This window comes from Chelonia mydas, chromosome 1, assembly GCF_015237465.2.
Source record: "Chelonia mydas isolate rCheMyd1 chromosome 1, rCheMyd1.pri.v2, whole genome shotgun sequence".
NCBI lineage: Eukaryota > Metazoa > Chordata > Testudines > Cheloniidae > Chelonia > Chelonia mydas.
Genome location: NC_057849.1, coordinates 239,183,982 through 239,198,053, shown reverse-complemented (window position 1 = coordinate 239,198,053; position 14,072 = coordinate 239,183,982). Strand labels below are relative to the sequence as shown.

The 14,072-nt window shown below is 47.8% G+C and overlaps 1 protein-coding gene across 4 annotated transcripts in view; it reads left to right on the top strand.

Moving 5' to 3' along the window:
- The window catches only part of WNT5B (Wnt family member 5B), a 97,230-nt gene that overhangs the window by 66,905 nt on the left and 16,253 nt on the right, over positions 1-14,072 (top strand). Inside the window, exons 2-4 of one of the 4 annotated variants that reach the window (XM_043540270.1) lie at positions 7,976-8,080; positions 10,484-10,632; positions 11,374-11,621. In XM_043540270.1, the coding sequence (XP_043396205.1) occupies positions 7,976-8,080; positions 10,484-10,632; positions 11,374-11,621 (502 nt within the window). Of the gene's footprint in view, positions 1-7,975; positions 8,081-8,469; positions 8,609-10,086; positions 10,267-10,483; positions 10,633-11,373; positions 11,622-14,072 lie in introns of those variants that run through there. The other 3 variants (XM_027832942.3, XM_043540267.1, XM_027832939.3) reach the window with 3 other exon arrangements.

The window sequence follows — 14,072 nt, the reverse complement described above, 5'->3', positions numbered from 1 at the left end:
ATTATACACCCAACACACACATTTCCATTTCATTGTGAATAAGAATTACTCAGTAACACTTTCTTTTTTTCCACAAGCATGAGTATGACAGTGTGGTGACATCTGAGGTGTGAAAATAACCAAGATTCATTTTGGACCAACACAATAAAAGAAATCTAAACAAGGCATCCTTTTCTAACATCATTGCACCTAGTGAAGGAATTGCACGTATTTTAGGTCAGTACTCATGGACTGCAAAATGTAGGCACTATGGATCAGATTTTCAAGTGGTCAGCATCCACAGGCTAGGCCAGATTTTCCAAACAGTTCAGTTCTCACTTAGATATCCGCTTAGGCTAAATTTTCCAAAGGGTTCTGTACCTAGAAATTCCTGTTATAGCAGTTATTGTCTGATTTTAAAAATTGCTCAGTACCCCTATGTGCAGAGCTGTTTGGAAAATCTGTCCACTTATCTTGGTGCCTAAACTGGAGCCTGAGATCTTTTGAGAGTCTGGCCCCAGTGCAGAATTAAGGGCAGAACTGCATCCTTAAAGTGTCCCTACGGTTAGATGACCAGTTCTGCCAAAACTTCGTCTGAGTTCGCTGATGTAAAACAAATTTTCATTCCTCTTAGCCCTGCAGATCCAACACAGCTGTGGGGAGAGTGAGCTGCATTCTATTATGGTTCCTGCAACACCAGCAAAGCTGGCAGTTTACACCTCATGCTGATGGGAGAAATAGAAAGAGGATAGTTAGATGTTGAGCTTCTGAGTGTATTTACAGCTCTGGCAGTTAAAAAAAAAAAAAAAACTCTTTTGAATAGAAAACTGAGCAAACTGGATCTGCCAGACATTGAGAAGGAAGAAATATGGGGGGAAGTGCACTGACATTTTTAGCAATTTTTTTAACTTAGCTTTGAATTTGCCTTTCCTTTGTGTCTTGAAGAATAGAAGTTTAGTGCCTGAGCTTTAGAGAAGGGTGTATCAGTTGCCGCTGCAAAAACCTTAGATGTGAAATAGCAGGTACTTGTGTGCAGAGGTGACTTTTTGTGAGAGTGAATTCAGGTTTCTGTACCCATGCCCACACACCTTAATGTTAGGTCTTGTCTGCATGACAAAAACGTACTGATTTAAATAAACCAATTGAGAAATCGATTGAATTAAATCAGTGCAACCCAATTGTGTGGACACTCTTATTTCAATTTAAGGGTTTGTCTATACATAAATTTGCACCAAAATAACTTTATCAGTTTTAATTCACACTATGAGTGATTTTGGTGCAAATCTATTTATGAACACTCTATGGAATAAAAGTGCCCTGTTTCAGTTTTGCAAGCTCTAAATAGGGTAGTATTGCTCTGAAATAAGAGTGTCCAAACACTGACTTGCACAGAAATAAGTAATGGTATGAATTAAAATTGATTTGGTTATTTCAGTGCAAGTTTGTGTACAGACCTGTCCTAAGAGTGTCTCTTACGGATTTAGCTTAAGTTGTCTCCTTACCAATGTAAGCTAAATCAATACAAAACAGTCTTAAACCAAATAAGAGTGTTCACACAAATTGCACTGATTTTAACCACATAGATTTCTAAACTAATTAGTTACACTGGTAAAAAAAATTCATGAAGACAAGACCTTATTTATAGTGCTTTGGAATTTTCTATAAATTCTGTTTATACTAAAATCCTTATTAAGTATGTGGTGCAAATAGGGTTTTCTTTGCTTGGGAAATGGCCTGCCTAATAGTTACAGTAAATGTATGTAACTAGGTAAGATGACAGGTTTCAGAGTAACAGCCGTGTTAGTCTGTATTCGTAAAAAGAAAAGGAGTACTTGTGGCACCTTAGAGACTAACCAGTTTATTTGAGCATGAGCTTTCGTGAGCTACAGCTCACTTCATCGGATGCATAGCATAGCATATCGATATGCTATGCATCCGATGAAGTGAGCTGTAGCTCACGAAAGCTCATGTTCAAATAAACTGGTTAGTCTCTAAGGTGCCACAAGTACTCCTTTTCTTTTTAGGTAAGATGAGATAACTATAACTTTAATTCCAATGTATTTTCTTTATTACTTATGGGGTTGAGTGCTTTGTGTCAAAGCAGGAATATTGCCTAAGCAATGGAAGGATGATTGTGTGGCCAAAGGATGAAAATGGAAGACAGGAGATCTTGATTTTAGCCACAGTTCAGCAAAATGTTTAAGTACATGTTTAACTTTAAGTACATGATTTAGTGCTTTGCTGAATCAAGGTAATTATTTCTAGGTCTGCCACAGGCTTTCTGTGTGACCTTAGGCAGGTCACACAACCTTTCTGTGCCTCAGTTTTCTCATCTGTAAGATGAGGGTGATAATACCTCACAGAGGTGTTGTGGGGATTACCTTCTTAATGCTAGTAAGGTTTTGCAACTATTATTATTATTATTATTATTTATTATTATTATTATTACAGGAAGTTTATGGAACTTCCTTCCCTAGAAGTTTTTAAGGTCAGGCTTGACAAAGCCCTGGCTGGGATGATTTAGTTGGGGATTGGTCCTGCTTTGAGCAGGGGGTTGGACTAGATGACCTCCTGAGGTCCCTTCCAACCCTGATATTCTATGATAGTCTATGAACCATTTCTAAAGATTTTAAAGGACAGTGAGAGAAAAATTACATTGAAGTAGAACTGATTTTGGCTTAATATTTTTCACGGTTATTGGTAGCTGTAGTCATGTGTCAGGAATTATTGGTAGTTGTTTTAGTAAAAGAAACAAATGGGAGACAACTGATCCCTCTGACTGACACTTGCAGATAGTAACTCTTTGTTTTGAGCTTCTAAATGTTTCTGTAGGCTGTTTGCTCATGAGGAGCTTGAAGCCATATAACAACAACATAACTCTGTACCTTGTATACTGTACACACTTTGGTATTTCATGGAGTTAATACAAATTATGGAACAAAACTCAGTTGAGATATGTGAACAGAAACATGAGGTGCAGTTCTGTGAGATTCTGGGAAGTGTTCAATGTCGTCAGCATCTACTGACTTCAGTGGGAGTTAAAAGTGCTGAACACCTTACAGGATCAGGGTCAGAAAACACCACTTGAAGGTCATCCAGCACGTTTCTCTTGTCTGACCTGTTCTTGAATCTCTGCGGAGAAGGTGCATCACCTTGGGGAAGCTATTTCACTGCCCAGTTGCTCCTACTGTTAAGAACTTTGCCCTAGCCTTATCTTAAATGGGGACTATTATACTTGCTTTCATGCCAGAATCTGAGTTTACATTTCCGTGTTCTCTTGCAAATATTGTGGCCATCACTAGCCCTCTAGCAGAGCAGGGAGCTGCATTCCTTACACAGCTTGAGGGACTGATGATATCATCAACTGTTGCAGGTGAAACAGCAGCTCTGAACTCAGGTGTTGGCAGGCAAGTAAAGGAAGAAAATATTTTCCATGTTGCTGTCTTTCTAATGTAATGTGTTTTCCCTTTAAACTGTTTAATGCTCCAAATACATTTAGCAATTGTGAAAGAACCAGCTATATTGCCTTGAGGACTGGGCTCTTTTGTGCACAGAACACATGTAGCACTGGGTAGCGGCAGCAGCAGCAGTGAATGCTTCCCCAACCCTATCCTGTCTTATGTTTCAACCCTGACTTGAGGTATCTCCTGTTGGGTGAGAGGGGAGTTCTGAAGCCCTCTGAAGAGGGGTTAATTAGTGCAAATTGAGGTGGCGGTTATTGTGAGTGGAAATTGGATTGGGACACCAAACTTATCTCAAATCACCAAACAGCCAACAGATGGTAATATTTGGCCTTTTAAAATGTATCATGTTCAGTCATTTTAGACTGTCCATAAACATTTTGTTACTGATTTACAATCTTAAATGATTTACTCATTTAAGTAGATGAAACTAAGAAGCTTGTGAGTCCATGTTTAAAGTTGATATGCTGCTCTCCCAGACAAAGTCGAAGTGTGGGCAAAATGTGCCCCATCCAGCTCACATGTGTCTCGTCCAGTATTTCTGATTCAGGTCTTCTACTGGACCCAACATACAACTGTGGTCTAGAAGACTGAGCACAGAGATGGGAATTAGGTGACCAGGAACTTCATTCTCTGGGGAATACCTCAAACATAAGGGGTTCCCAGGATGGCGTACAGCTGCCAAAATGATTCTGTGCTGTCTCCCCTTCCCAGCCCCTGACATTGAGGGCATGGCTAGAATTTATTGAGCTTCGCTCTTCTTAGGTAGTGGGCGGCTCTAGGAGAATGTTACAGTTACAGCAGCCCTGAAATTGCTTTAATTTAAGCAGGAGGATGGGCAGGTCCCAAGCAGGGCCAGGAACGTGGTAAGAGCAAAGGTGTTTTAAAGCTACTTTGCCTGCCACCTGCCATCCTTATTCCTGTGCATGGCACAGGAATGAAGGAACAGGCTATTGAGTTTAATCCTGACTTGCTGTGTGACCTTAGGCAAGTCACTTAGCTGCTCTGTGCCTCAGTTTCTCCATTTGTAGGAAAAGATTTATCCACCTTTTTAAATGCTTTGAGGTCTGGGAAGAAGGTTAGTCAGTGTAAGTGTTAAGTGATTTTTTTATTACTGCTTTATTACCATCCACTTCTCTGGCTTCAGCATGGCTGATCCAGCCTATTATCTGGTCCTTTTTTGATTGCTTTTAACAAACATGTTTTCTCACTATTCCCCTCCATTCTCTTTCCCTGGTTATGCACCTCAGAGACAGCTGTCACAGGGTCTGCTGAGACTGGCAGGTATATCTTGGCACTTTCTGGACTGTATCTGACCTTAATGACAGTGAGACTAAATAACACTGACCAGAGGAAGTATGGAAAAGCAGAAGGTTAAAGTAGCAGCAAGGTAACAAGGAAAGGAAATGTGGATGTGCCAGAGGGGCTGACAAGTTCTGAGATGCAGAAAAAGGTAGCATATGAGCACTTAAAAAGATAAAATACTACAGTGCACAAGTACCAAAGGAGACAAGAAGCAGTGTGAGCTGAAGGAATCTGGCAAGAATAATAGCCCCTTTCTCTGGAAATGGAGAGGTTGTGTGGAGAAGCAATTTAACAAGGCAGAGAACGCCACAAGACAGCCAGACATGGAGGATCTGTGTCTGGGGATATTTTCAACAGATTTTTATAATACCTTGGTAAAACCCCAGCTGGAGCTGAAATAATGCAATCAGCTCTGGTTGCTGTTCAGTTAATAATAATTAAAGAAAACACAAAACAACAAACTTAGCTTTTGAAAGATTTATAAAGGAGAATCCACTTAGGCCCAAGGAGTTGGAAGTTCAGTAATAATAGCTGAAGACTTCAACTTCAGCAACGTTGGATGAAGAGTACAGCCCAACATAAGGTGGAGGAATAAAAGGTGATTTAAAATTCTGGCTCGTGGAGACACTTTGGCCTTGGGAAACTTAAAAAAACCCCTCTCCACTGGTTCTAACATCCGTTCAGCTGAATTGATGGGAGGAACAAGACTCTTGAGTCATTAGCTAAAATGGCAGTAAAAATAAGTCTGGCTGCTGGAGCCTATGGCTCTAGGGCCACCTGTGGTGCCTCTCTTAACAGAACCTAGGAATCCTCTCTACAGACACAGAACTCAGAGCACTCCTTATGGACATGAAGTACTACCGCCAGACAATGGACCCCAGAGCTCCCCTTTTGGGCTAGCAGGTGAGGCTCTTTTTCCCAGTAATGGAACCCTTGCTGCCTCTTGGTTTCCTGAGGCTCTGCTTATATGAATCTTTTTTTTTTCTCCTGATGAATAAGTTGGCTCATGCCTCTACTGGGAGGAAGGATCCATCTAGACAGCAGTAAATGTTCCTGGATGCATTGGACATTGTGAGCAATTAGAAACAGGAATTGCTCCAGAGTCAAGTTGTGAGAATAAACAGGAGCTTTAAAGGAGCTCTGATTGCAAAGGGAGGAATGTGTGTCCAGTCCCGCCCAGTCTGGAGGAAACTGGACAAGAAGCAGGAATGATAATCACACAAGTTGCAGGAGAAAGAGACTTAAAACTTTTTTCAGTGCTTTGTTTACAACACTTGATAAAGTATCACACTGGGACCCGCCTCCTGCAAGTGAAAAGCAAGGATCAGAAGATTGTAGAAGTAGCTTTTCGGATTTGTCAGGTCTGATTTCAATGTCACCTGGGTCAGGATTCAACTTTTAGTATATCAAATCTTAGCAGATTTTCTCATGGACACTCTTCTTCTAGTTGCAATCATGCAACATCCCTCATGCAAATGCACCAATAATAGGAAAGTGGTGATGGATCTCTGATAGATCATATTGAATGAAATAATGCTACAATGTTCAAACTAGGATGCCTAAATTTAGGTCAAACCATATTTGGTCCCTCTGAAAATCAGGGCACTTTTGCGAGTACCTAAATATTAATATAGGGGCCAGCTTTAGAAATGCAGGTTTAAAAATGTAGCACAAGATTCTTAAAAGAAGTTTGCGGTAAAGGCCCTAGGGACATCTTTAGAAGCAGATGGCAGTAAGAAAGTCAAATAGTCAAATGTGACCTAACAGCTCTTTACAGACCACCACCCAACTTCTCTGCAGGCCACAGTTTGGGAGCTGCTTGCCTAGGCTGAGCTATTCAACAAAACCTCACCTGCTATTAGCACTTTAGCTGAGGCCATAAACACAATCACTAAAGAAGTTATCTGCGGGATCTGAAAGGGGAATCACTTTCACAATTCACATTTTAACTCCACAGAGATTACCATACTACAATGACAGTCATTAGCAGCAGAATCCACCTGGAATCCTGTTGCAGGGTTTCTTGCACCTTTCTCTGAAACATTTGGTGCTGTCCACTGTCGGTGACAGGATACTGGACTCTGGACCAGTGCTCTGATCCAGTATGGCAATTTCTATGTTCCTATGCTTCAAAATGAGATCACTGCTTTGCTTTGCTTTGCTGTCAGCTACTACTCATTGAGATGCTGCTGGCAAATTGCAGGATATTTCACTGTGATATGTCACCATCAGCTCTGTTAAAACTTTTCTCAATTAACAATTATTTAATTAATAATAAGAAAAGGAGCACTTGTGGCAGCTTAGAGACTAACAAATTTATTTGAGCATAAGCTTTCGTGAGCTACAGCTCACTTCATCCGATGAAGTGAGCTGTAGTTCACGAAAGCTTATGCTCAAATAAATTTGTTAGTCTCTAAGCTGCCACAAGTACTCCTTTTCTTTTTGTGAATACAGACTAACACGGCTGCTACTCTGAAACCTTAATTAATAATGAATACTTTGTACATCTATTCAAAGACTTTACAAACTTTCATGAGTTAAGCCTCACAGTTCTATTGTGCAAAAGATTAAGCCACAGGCCCAAAGTCACAGATGAAGCCTGTGGTAAGCAGCTCCATAGTTGTGCCTTGGATTTCTATGGCTCAGCACACCTACACCTATTCACAGAGGTTCATACTACTCTATTCCCACATTCTTATCAGGAAGAATCAAGAGGATGGCTTGTGAGAAGCTGACAGCTTACTCCACTCCCAGATTCTTCTAGCACAGGGCTCTATAGGGAGTGCTGGCTGTGAGTAAACTGACAGTTACTCCTTTCCCAGCATGAGTCATTTATTTACTACAGCATGGTACAAATCCTTGTTTTTTCCCTTATCGGTCTTTTTTTTAAAGTTCTCCCCTCCTGTCTCTGTTGTTAAGGGGGGAGCTTCACTTACAATTGGCAGTCTCTCCTCCACTAAGGAAGAGGGGCTCATATACCTGAGGCTATCTGGAAACTTTTGGGTGACATCACACCACCTCTGTGCAGATTCATCGTTTGTCATGGAAAAACCATCCACCCCCACACAACTTCCTTCCTCCCCAGGCTGGCAAAGAGAAACGGTCTGTTCTGCCATCACTGACAAAAACAGTCTTGAAAAACACCCCCACGCCCACAGCCCCTCCAACACACACAAGTAGGAGGAGGGAAGAGGTATAAGATGTGAATAATCTAGTTCTGTTTTCTTCAGCCATGGATCCTGCTGTGCTTGCCTCTCATCAGCGATCTAGGTCACACAAGGCCTTTTTGTCCTGAGGCTAATTCTGGCGCTGGCAGTCTCACATCTGCCTGCCAGGTGAGACAGGTCACCAGCTGCAGGTAGAACACATCTGGACTGTGGAGGAAGCCAAGCCGGGTACAAACAAACACAACAACTTCACCGTAGCAGGCGATAGGAATTTGGGTTAAACCCCCCACCAAAAACCCTTGGGTGGAATGAACTGCTGAGTCTGGTGATTAATGGCCCTGCGGGTGTTTATGAGGCTGTATGAAAGGCAGGTAACTGGCAGAGCTTGGAACGTACATGCTTCTGGCACAGCTTGAGAGTCACTGGAGGGGAGCGGCAGGCTGACCTTTCAAACTCACTGCGGCAGAACCGCCGCCAGCTGGGCTGCTCTGGAGCGATGGCAGGCCGGGAGAGGAGGATGTCTGTGGGTGCCCTCCACTGAAGCCCGGAAGGGATAGAGAAGCGCGAATGGAGGGCGGGCTTAGGCGGCTGAGACAGTGTGTGGAATGAGGCAGAGGGTGTCTGGGGTGGCCTGCCCAGATTGCTGGTTTCCTGCCCTATGCGAGATGGCGGAGGGGGAGAAGGATTTGTTAGCAGGTCTGTTAGTGTGTTGGGGGGGTGGAGGGTGAATGGGGGGCAGTGGGAGCGGCGAGCAGGGCAGATGAGCGGACAGGAGTTGGGGAGTGGGGGGGGGGTTTGCCTTGGCTACCTGGGGAGTGAGTTGAGCTGGGAGCGGGTGAGGATCTGTCTGGTTATTCCTGCCGCAGAGCTGCTTGGTGGGGTTGAGCAGGGGATGGCGAAGGATGTTTGGACAAGAGGAGCCTTTGAAGCTGTTCTCTCGCTCCTCTTCTCCGGGCCGGCTCCCCTCCTCCCCCCTATAAAGTCATTAGGCTCTGGTGCCAGCCCTATCTCTGCTCCATCTCTAGCTGCTCCAGCCAGTGCATTCACAGGCCTCCTGCCCTGGGGGAACGGGATTGGGGGGTATTATATGGGGTCCTTTTGAAGGGGAGGACTATTTTCGGGAGGTGGGGGGGGGGACTGTTCATTTGCTGCTGTAGAGGCCAGATCATTTCCGAAGCGGCTCTGCATGACAAAGGGGAAGGAGCGAGTTTCTCCCTTTGATCTGCCCCCTGCCAGCCCCACACACCTGCCTGTGCGCCCTCCCCCAGCAACAGAGATCCGAGGAAGAAATACCGTGAGGAGGGGGCTGTCTCTAGATCCCCACCTCTCGGGCTGGGGCTAAGTAACTTGGAGAGACTCTCGGATTCAATGAGGGGGGCCGATAGAAAGAAGAGACAGTTGCGTGCCTGGGGCCAGGGGTATTGCCTCCGGGGTGCATTTCTGCATGGCTGGTGCCTGGGACAGAGTAGATTTCCCAGGGGTTGTCACTCTGTATTTATGGGGGTATTATCGCTGGAGGATATGAACGTCAAGGGGAGAGGCATCCTTGGGATGGGGGGGGGGGAGCTTAGGTATGGGTGCCCCTTAGGTGCTGTCCTGTCCATCCCGACCCCTCTCTGCAGAGCTTCACACTGAAGGTCAGTGAGTCTGGGCTGGGTGAAGGGATGCAGGTTTCCACTGTCAGATAGAGCTCTGCCCCATCCACTTCTGGAACAGAGGTTTAGCCAGCAGCCGGCTCCTTTGCAGTCAGCCTGGGTTGGGATCAGACCCTTTGCCCCAGTGACTCCTGTGTCTCAAAAGGAGCTTCATCAGGCCAGGTCTTTCCCTCTGGGGTTATTACAACCCCCAGGTCTTCTGTTCGACCCCTGGAGGGGTCTTGCTTGAGGCAGGGAGGAGAAAGACCCGATGAAGAGGGGACTGCATGATCCACTCTTCTCCCACCAGCGTTAGCCCCATTAGCGGCTCTGTTTTGCCCTTTGCTTTGCAGGCTCTCCTAGTTGTCCTCATTCCTGGAAGATCTCCAGGCGGCAGGCTAGGTGGGGAGGGCTGGATTGCACCCTACTGAGCACGTAAAGAAGGAGTGGGGGTGTAACGGTAGCTATGTAAAAAACATGGGGGGGGGGCTGCTGCTTTCCTTTCCTTTCCTCTCCTCTTTCTTCTCTCCAGTGCACCCTCTCCCAGCTCACGCTGTCCCTTCCTGTTCTCTCTCCTCACACTCCCTTGTCCGTCCCTTTGCAGGGCTCTTCCCTCCCCGAGTGTCACTAGCTGACAAAGCCTGGAAGTGTTGTGCATTCCCAGGGACCCTGGCGTGCGGACCAATCAAAGGCAGATGGACACTCATAAAAGCCCTGCAGGTCCCTGAGTGCTGCCGGCCGGTCACTGGGGAAGGGAGCAGGGCGGGGGAGGGGTCTGCAGGCAGGGCTGGCTGTGCGCAAGGGGTCCCGCTCGGAGAGCTTTGGAGCAGAGAGAAGTGGGAGGGGGCGCCCGGCTTCCCCGGAGCAGGACCCTGATGTGATCCCCGCACGCCCGTTGGACTCAGGCCCCTCTCTGGGGGTTCTCTTCGTTTTGCAGGGAGCCTTGTCTTGGAGACTGTCGCTTCAAGGGCTCTTCCAAGGGCGCCGGAGCCGGGAAAAGCGCACTATGACTGGGACGAGCCTGCTGCTCACCCTCGCTCTCCTCTGCAGCTGCACCCAGCTCCTGGCGGACGCGAATTCCTGGTGGTGAGTCTCCAGTCACGCCTTTCCATTCGTTGCCCTCCTTTGGGGTGCGGGTGATTTTCCAGTGTCACGACCTCCCCCGGGCTTTGTAGGGAAGCGGGACTTCGCAGCCCGCGAGGGTAGTCCGGGTTGCTCTTCCCCCGGGCTCCAGGGGCTTTGTGCCCATATTCGAGTGGAAATCGACTGGTTTCGTGGTTTTCTTGCTGTACCTGCAAGAAATCTCCAGATCCCCCACACACACACACACCTTGGACAGAAACACACGTCCCTTCCCCACCCATTCTGCTTGAGAGAATTTCAGGGATCTCGGATGATTGCCCCTCTGCTGTAAAGCCCATGCGAAAAGGATCGTTAAGGGTTTCCTATTAATTGTCCAACTCTCGACAAACCCCTCTCCTAGACAGAGGAAAATTTCCCGAGTTGGAAGCAGCGCTTATTGGCAGTTCATGGAAACGGGTTCACTCCTTTTTGCAAAGCCTCAGCCCACCCCCTTCCCCATCCCGAGTGTCTCTCTATGTTTTAACTCAGGTTACAAACGCGCTGTGTTTGTTCCTGCCAAAGCCTTGGAAAAGATTAGCATCCTGGAGAGCCCTATCAGAGATCTGCCCCCAGCCTCAGCCCTGGGCTGGCAGGAAGGTGCTGGCACGGACGCCCTCTTAGGCGTGGAGACACTTCGAGATCGGAACTCGCTGATTATTTTTTTGCCCCCCCCCCCTTTTTTTTTTGATGTTTTTCTCATTCCAGGTCTTTGGCTATGAACCCAGTTCAGAGACCTGAGATGTACATTATAGGAGCCCAGCCTGTGTGCAGCCAGCTCCCCGGGCTCTCCCCAGGCCAGAGGAAGCTCTGCCAGCTCTACCAGGAACACATGGTGTACATCGGAGAAGGAGCCAAAAATGCCATCAAGGAGTGCCAGTACCAGTTTCGGCAGAGGAGGTGGAACTGCAGCACAGTGGACAATACCTCTGTCTTTGGCAGGGTAATGAAAATAGGTAAGGGGCCGGGCAGAGGTGGCAGCAGAGGGAGGATGGGGAGTGGGGGCCTGGGAGGCTGTTGCGTATACTCAGGGCGATGCAGATCAAGGCTGACCTGTTCAAATACACATTTAGACGCAGGGCCACCCGTTAGCGGAGGCTGGAAACCCCCACTGAACGAAGTGATCTGGTTTCCTGAGATGCGCTGAGCAGGGAGCGCAAAACCCGTCACGTCCGGCAAGGCCCCCTCTCTCTGTCCGCGCTTGGCCGGGGGCACCGGCCTCGAGGGCCTCCCCTAGCCCATTCCACGCCTTAATGCGGAGCTGGGGTTTAGTTGGGGGGAGGTTTTTGATTGTGTTTATTGATTGAGGGGTGGCGAGGGAGGAAGACAAAAGCAGTACCCGCCGATCCAGGTTAACCTCTCCGGAGCCCCCCGGTTGCAGGGAGCGCAGCCCTGCAAAGCGGGGAGATGTGGACTCCCTGGCGTGGGGGCCCTTGTTTACCTGGGAGGGAGGTTTGGACAATTCCTACCCCGCTGGCGGTGAGAGGCGCATTGACGGGCCATTGCCGCGCTTGAATCGAGGTGTGACCGGCGACATTGTCCCCGCTCCTTTTGAAATGCAGTCCTCCCATGGCAGGGCACTGAGAAATCCGGGCTCAGTTTGATGTGTCCGACCGCCGGGACAATAAAGAGAAGGTGTGAATGGTCGTAGGCCACCCCCCACCATCCCGCCCCTTTAGTCAGGACGCTTCCCACCCCCACCCCCACAGCCAATTATTTACTATTGAATGACCCAGGCAGCACTAACCCCCCCCCCCCCCCGAATTATGGGCTCAGGGATACCAGTTAATGGGGCCTGGCGTGAATCCTCGGGCTTCAGCACCCACGGGGGCGGAGATTGCTAGCTAGGCTCCCTTGGACGCGGCAGGGGGAGCAATAAATGCAGCCTTAGCTTCTCCCTGCCGCCGAGAGCAGCCCGTGTGTCTCTGCTCTGAAGCAGGCCCTGGGGGCAGCAGGCTCCGACCCGCGGCTGCAGAGCGCAGGGGCTGCTAGCGGAGCTTTGCGTTCACAGACTCAGGCTGAGATGCTCGGACACCGCGCTGGAGGGTTGGTCACTGTCGCTGAGCCTGCAGATTGCCAACCCTGTCAAGCCCCGGCGGATTCTCTCTCGCCGTCCATCCCTGTCACATTCCTCTGCCTCTTCCGGACACAGCCCTTCTGATTCCGCCGCCCTGACTCATACTTTCAGCCTCCCACACCGAGTGAGGGGATGTTGCCAAGGTCCAAAGTATATCTGGTGTAGCTAGAGAGAGAGAGAGATGACAAATTCATGGAGGACAGGGCCATCAATAGCCAAGATGGTCAGGGTGACAACTGCATGCTCCAGGTGTCCCTAAATCTCCAACTCCCAGAAGTAGGGACTGGATGACAAGGGATGGGCATGGATCACTCAATAATTTCCCTGTTTTGATCATTACCTCTGAAGCATCTGGCACTGGCCACTGTCAGAAGACTGAGCTAGATGGACCATTGGTCTGACCCAGTATGGCCGCTCTTATGTTCTTGAGTCACTGGGTGGGAAACAGGACAGGTGGAGGGACAGGAACCTAAAACATTAACATCTGCCCTCCAAGGAATGAAAAGTGAATCCACCATGAAGGGACGCATTTGAGGATGGAGCTCTGTAATACAATAACAGGAACTACCCCCGCCACACCCCTTAGTTTGTATGGGCCCTTGGTGGGCATTGCTCAGCTAGATCCAAAGCCTGGGGTAAATTTTGGCTCCCAGAAGAAGTTACAGCAATTCCACAGGAAGAAAGGCTTGGAAAGTGTCCCATGTAGAGACAGATCCCTTCCCCTTCAGTACCTCTCCATCCATCACAGTCTTGTCCATGAGTTAAGAGACAAGTCCAAACCAGGGTGGGGAATCAGAGTGAATGAAAGGGAAGCGAGGGCCAGAGGTGAAGGAAAAGGGGGTTAAGGGATGAATAGAGGACACAGGGAGGGTGGGGGTTACTGGGGAGAAGGAGCCAAAATGGATACTGGAGAAGGGGTAGAAACAGAGAAAGGCCCTCTCTCCACCCTTTCAATTACAATGATCTTGGTAACTTTGCCCACTCTTTGGTTTTGGTGGTAAAACAGTGGTGGCCTGTGTGGGTGTGGTGGTAGGTGTCTCTGATGTTGTGGTGTGTGTGGTGCTGGGTGTCTGGTGCCGGTATTGGTGTAGATGTTTCTGGTAGTTATGGTATGGGTGGTGGTGGGTGTCTGTGGTAGAGAGGGTGTGTTTATGCGTGGTGGTGTTCATGTGTGTCTAGTGGTGTGTGTGTGGTGGTGGCTGGTGGGGACATAGTTTGTGGTGTGTCCACCATTTAAAAACTTAACTTCTAACACAGATATTTGAACCCGTCCCTTCTGTACCTCGTTCCTGGTTCAATGGGAAGTACATTCTCACGAGGGAGCACACTC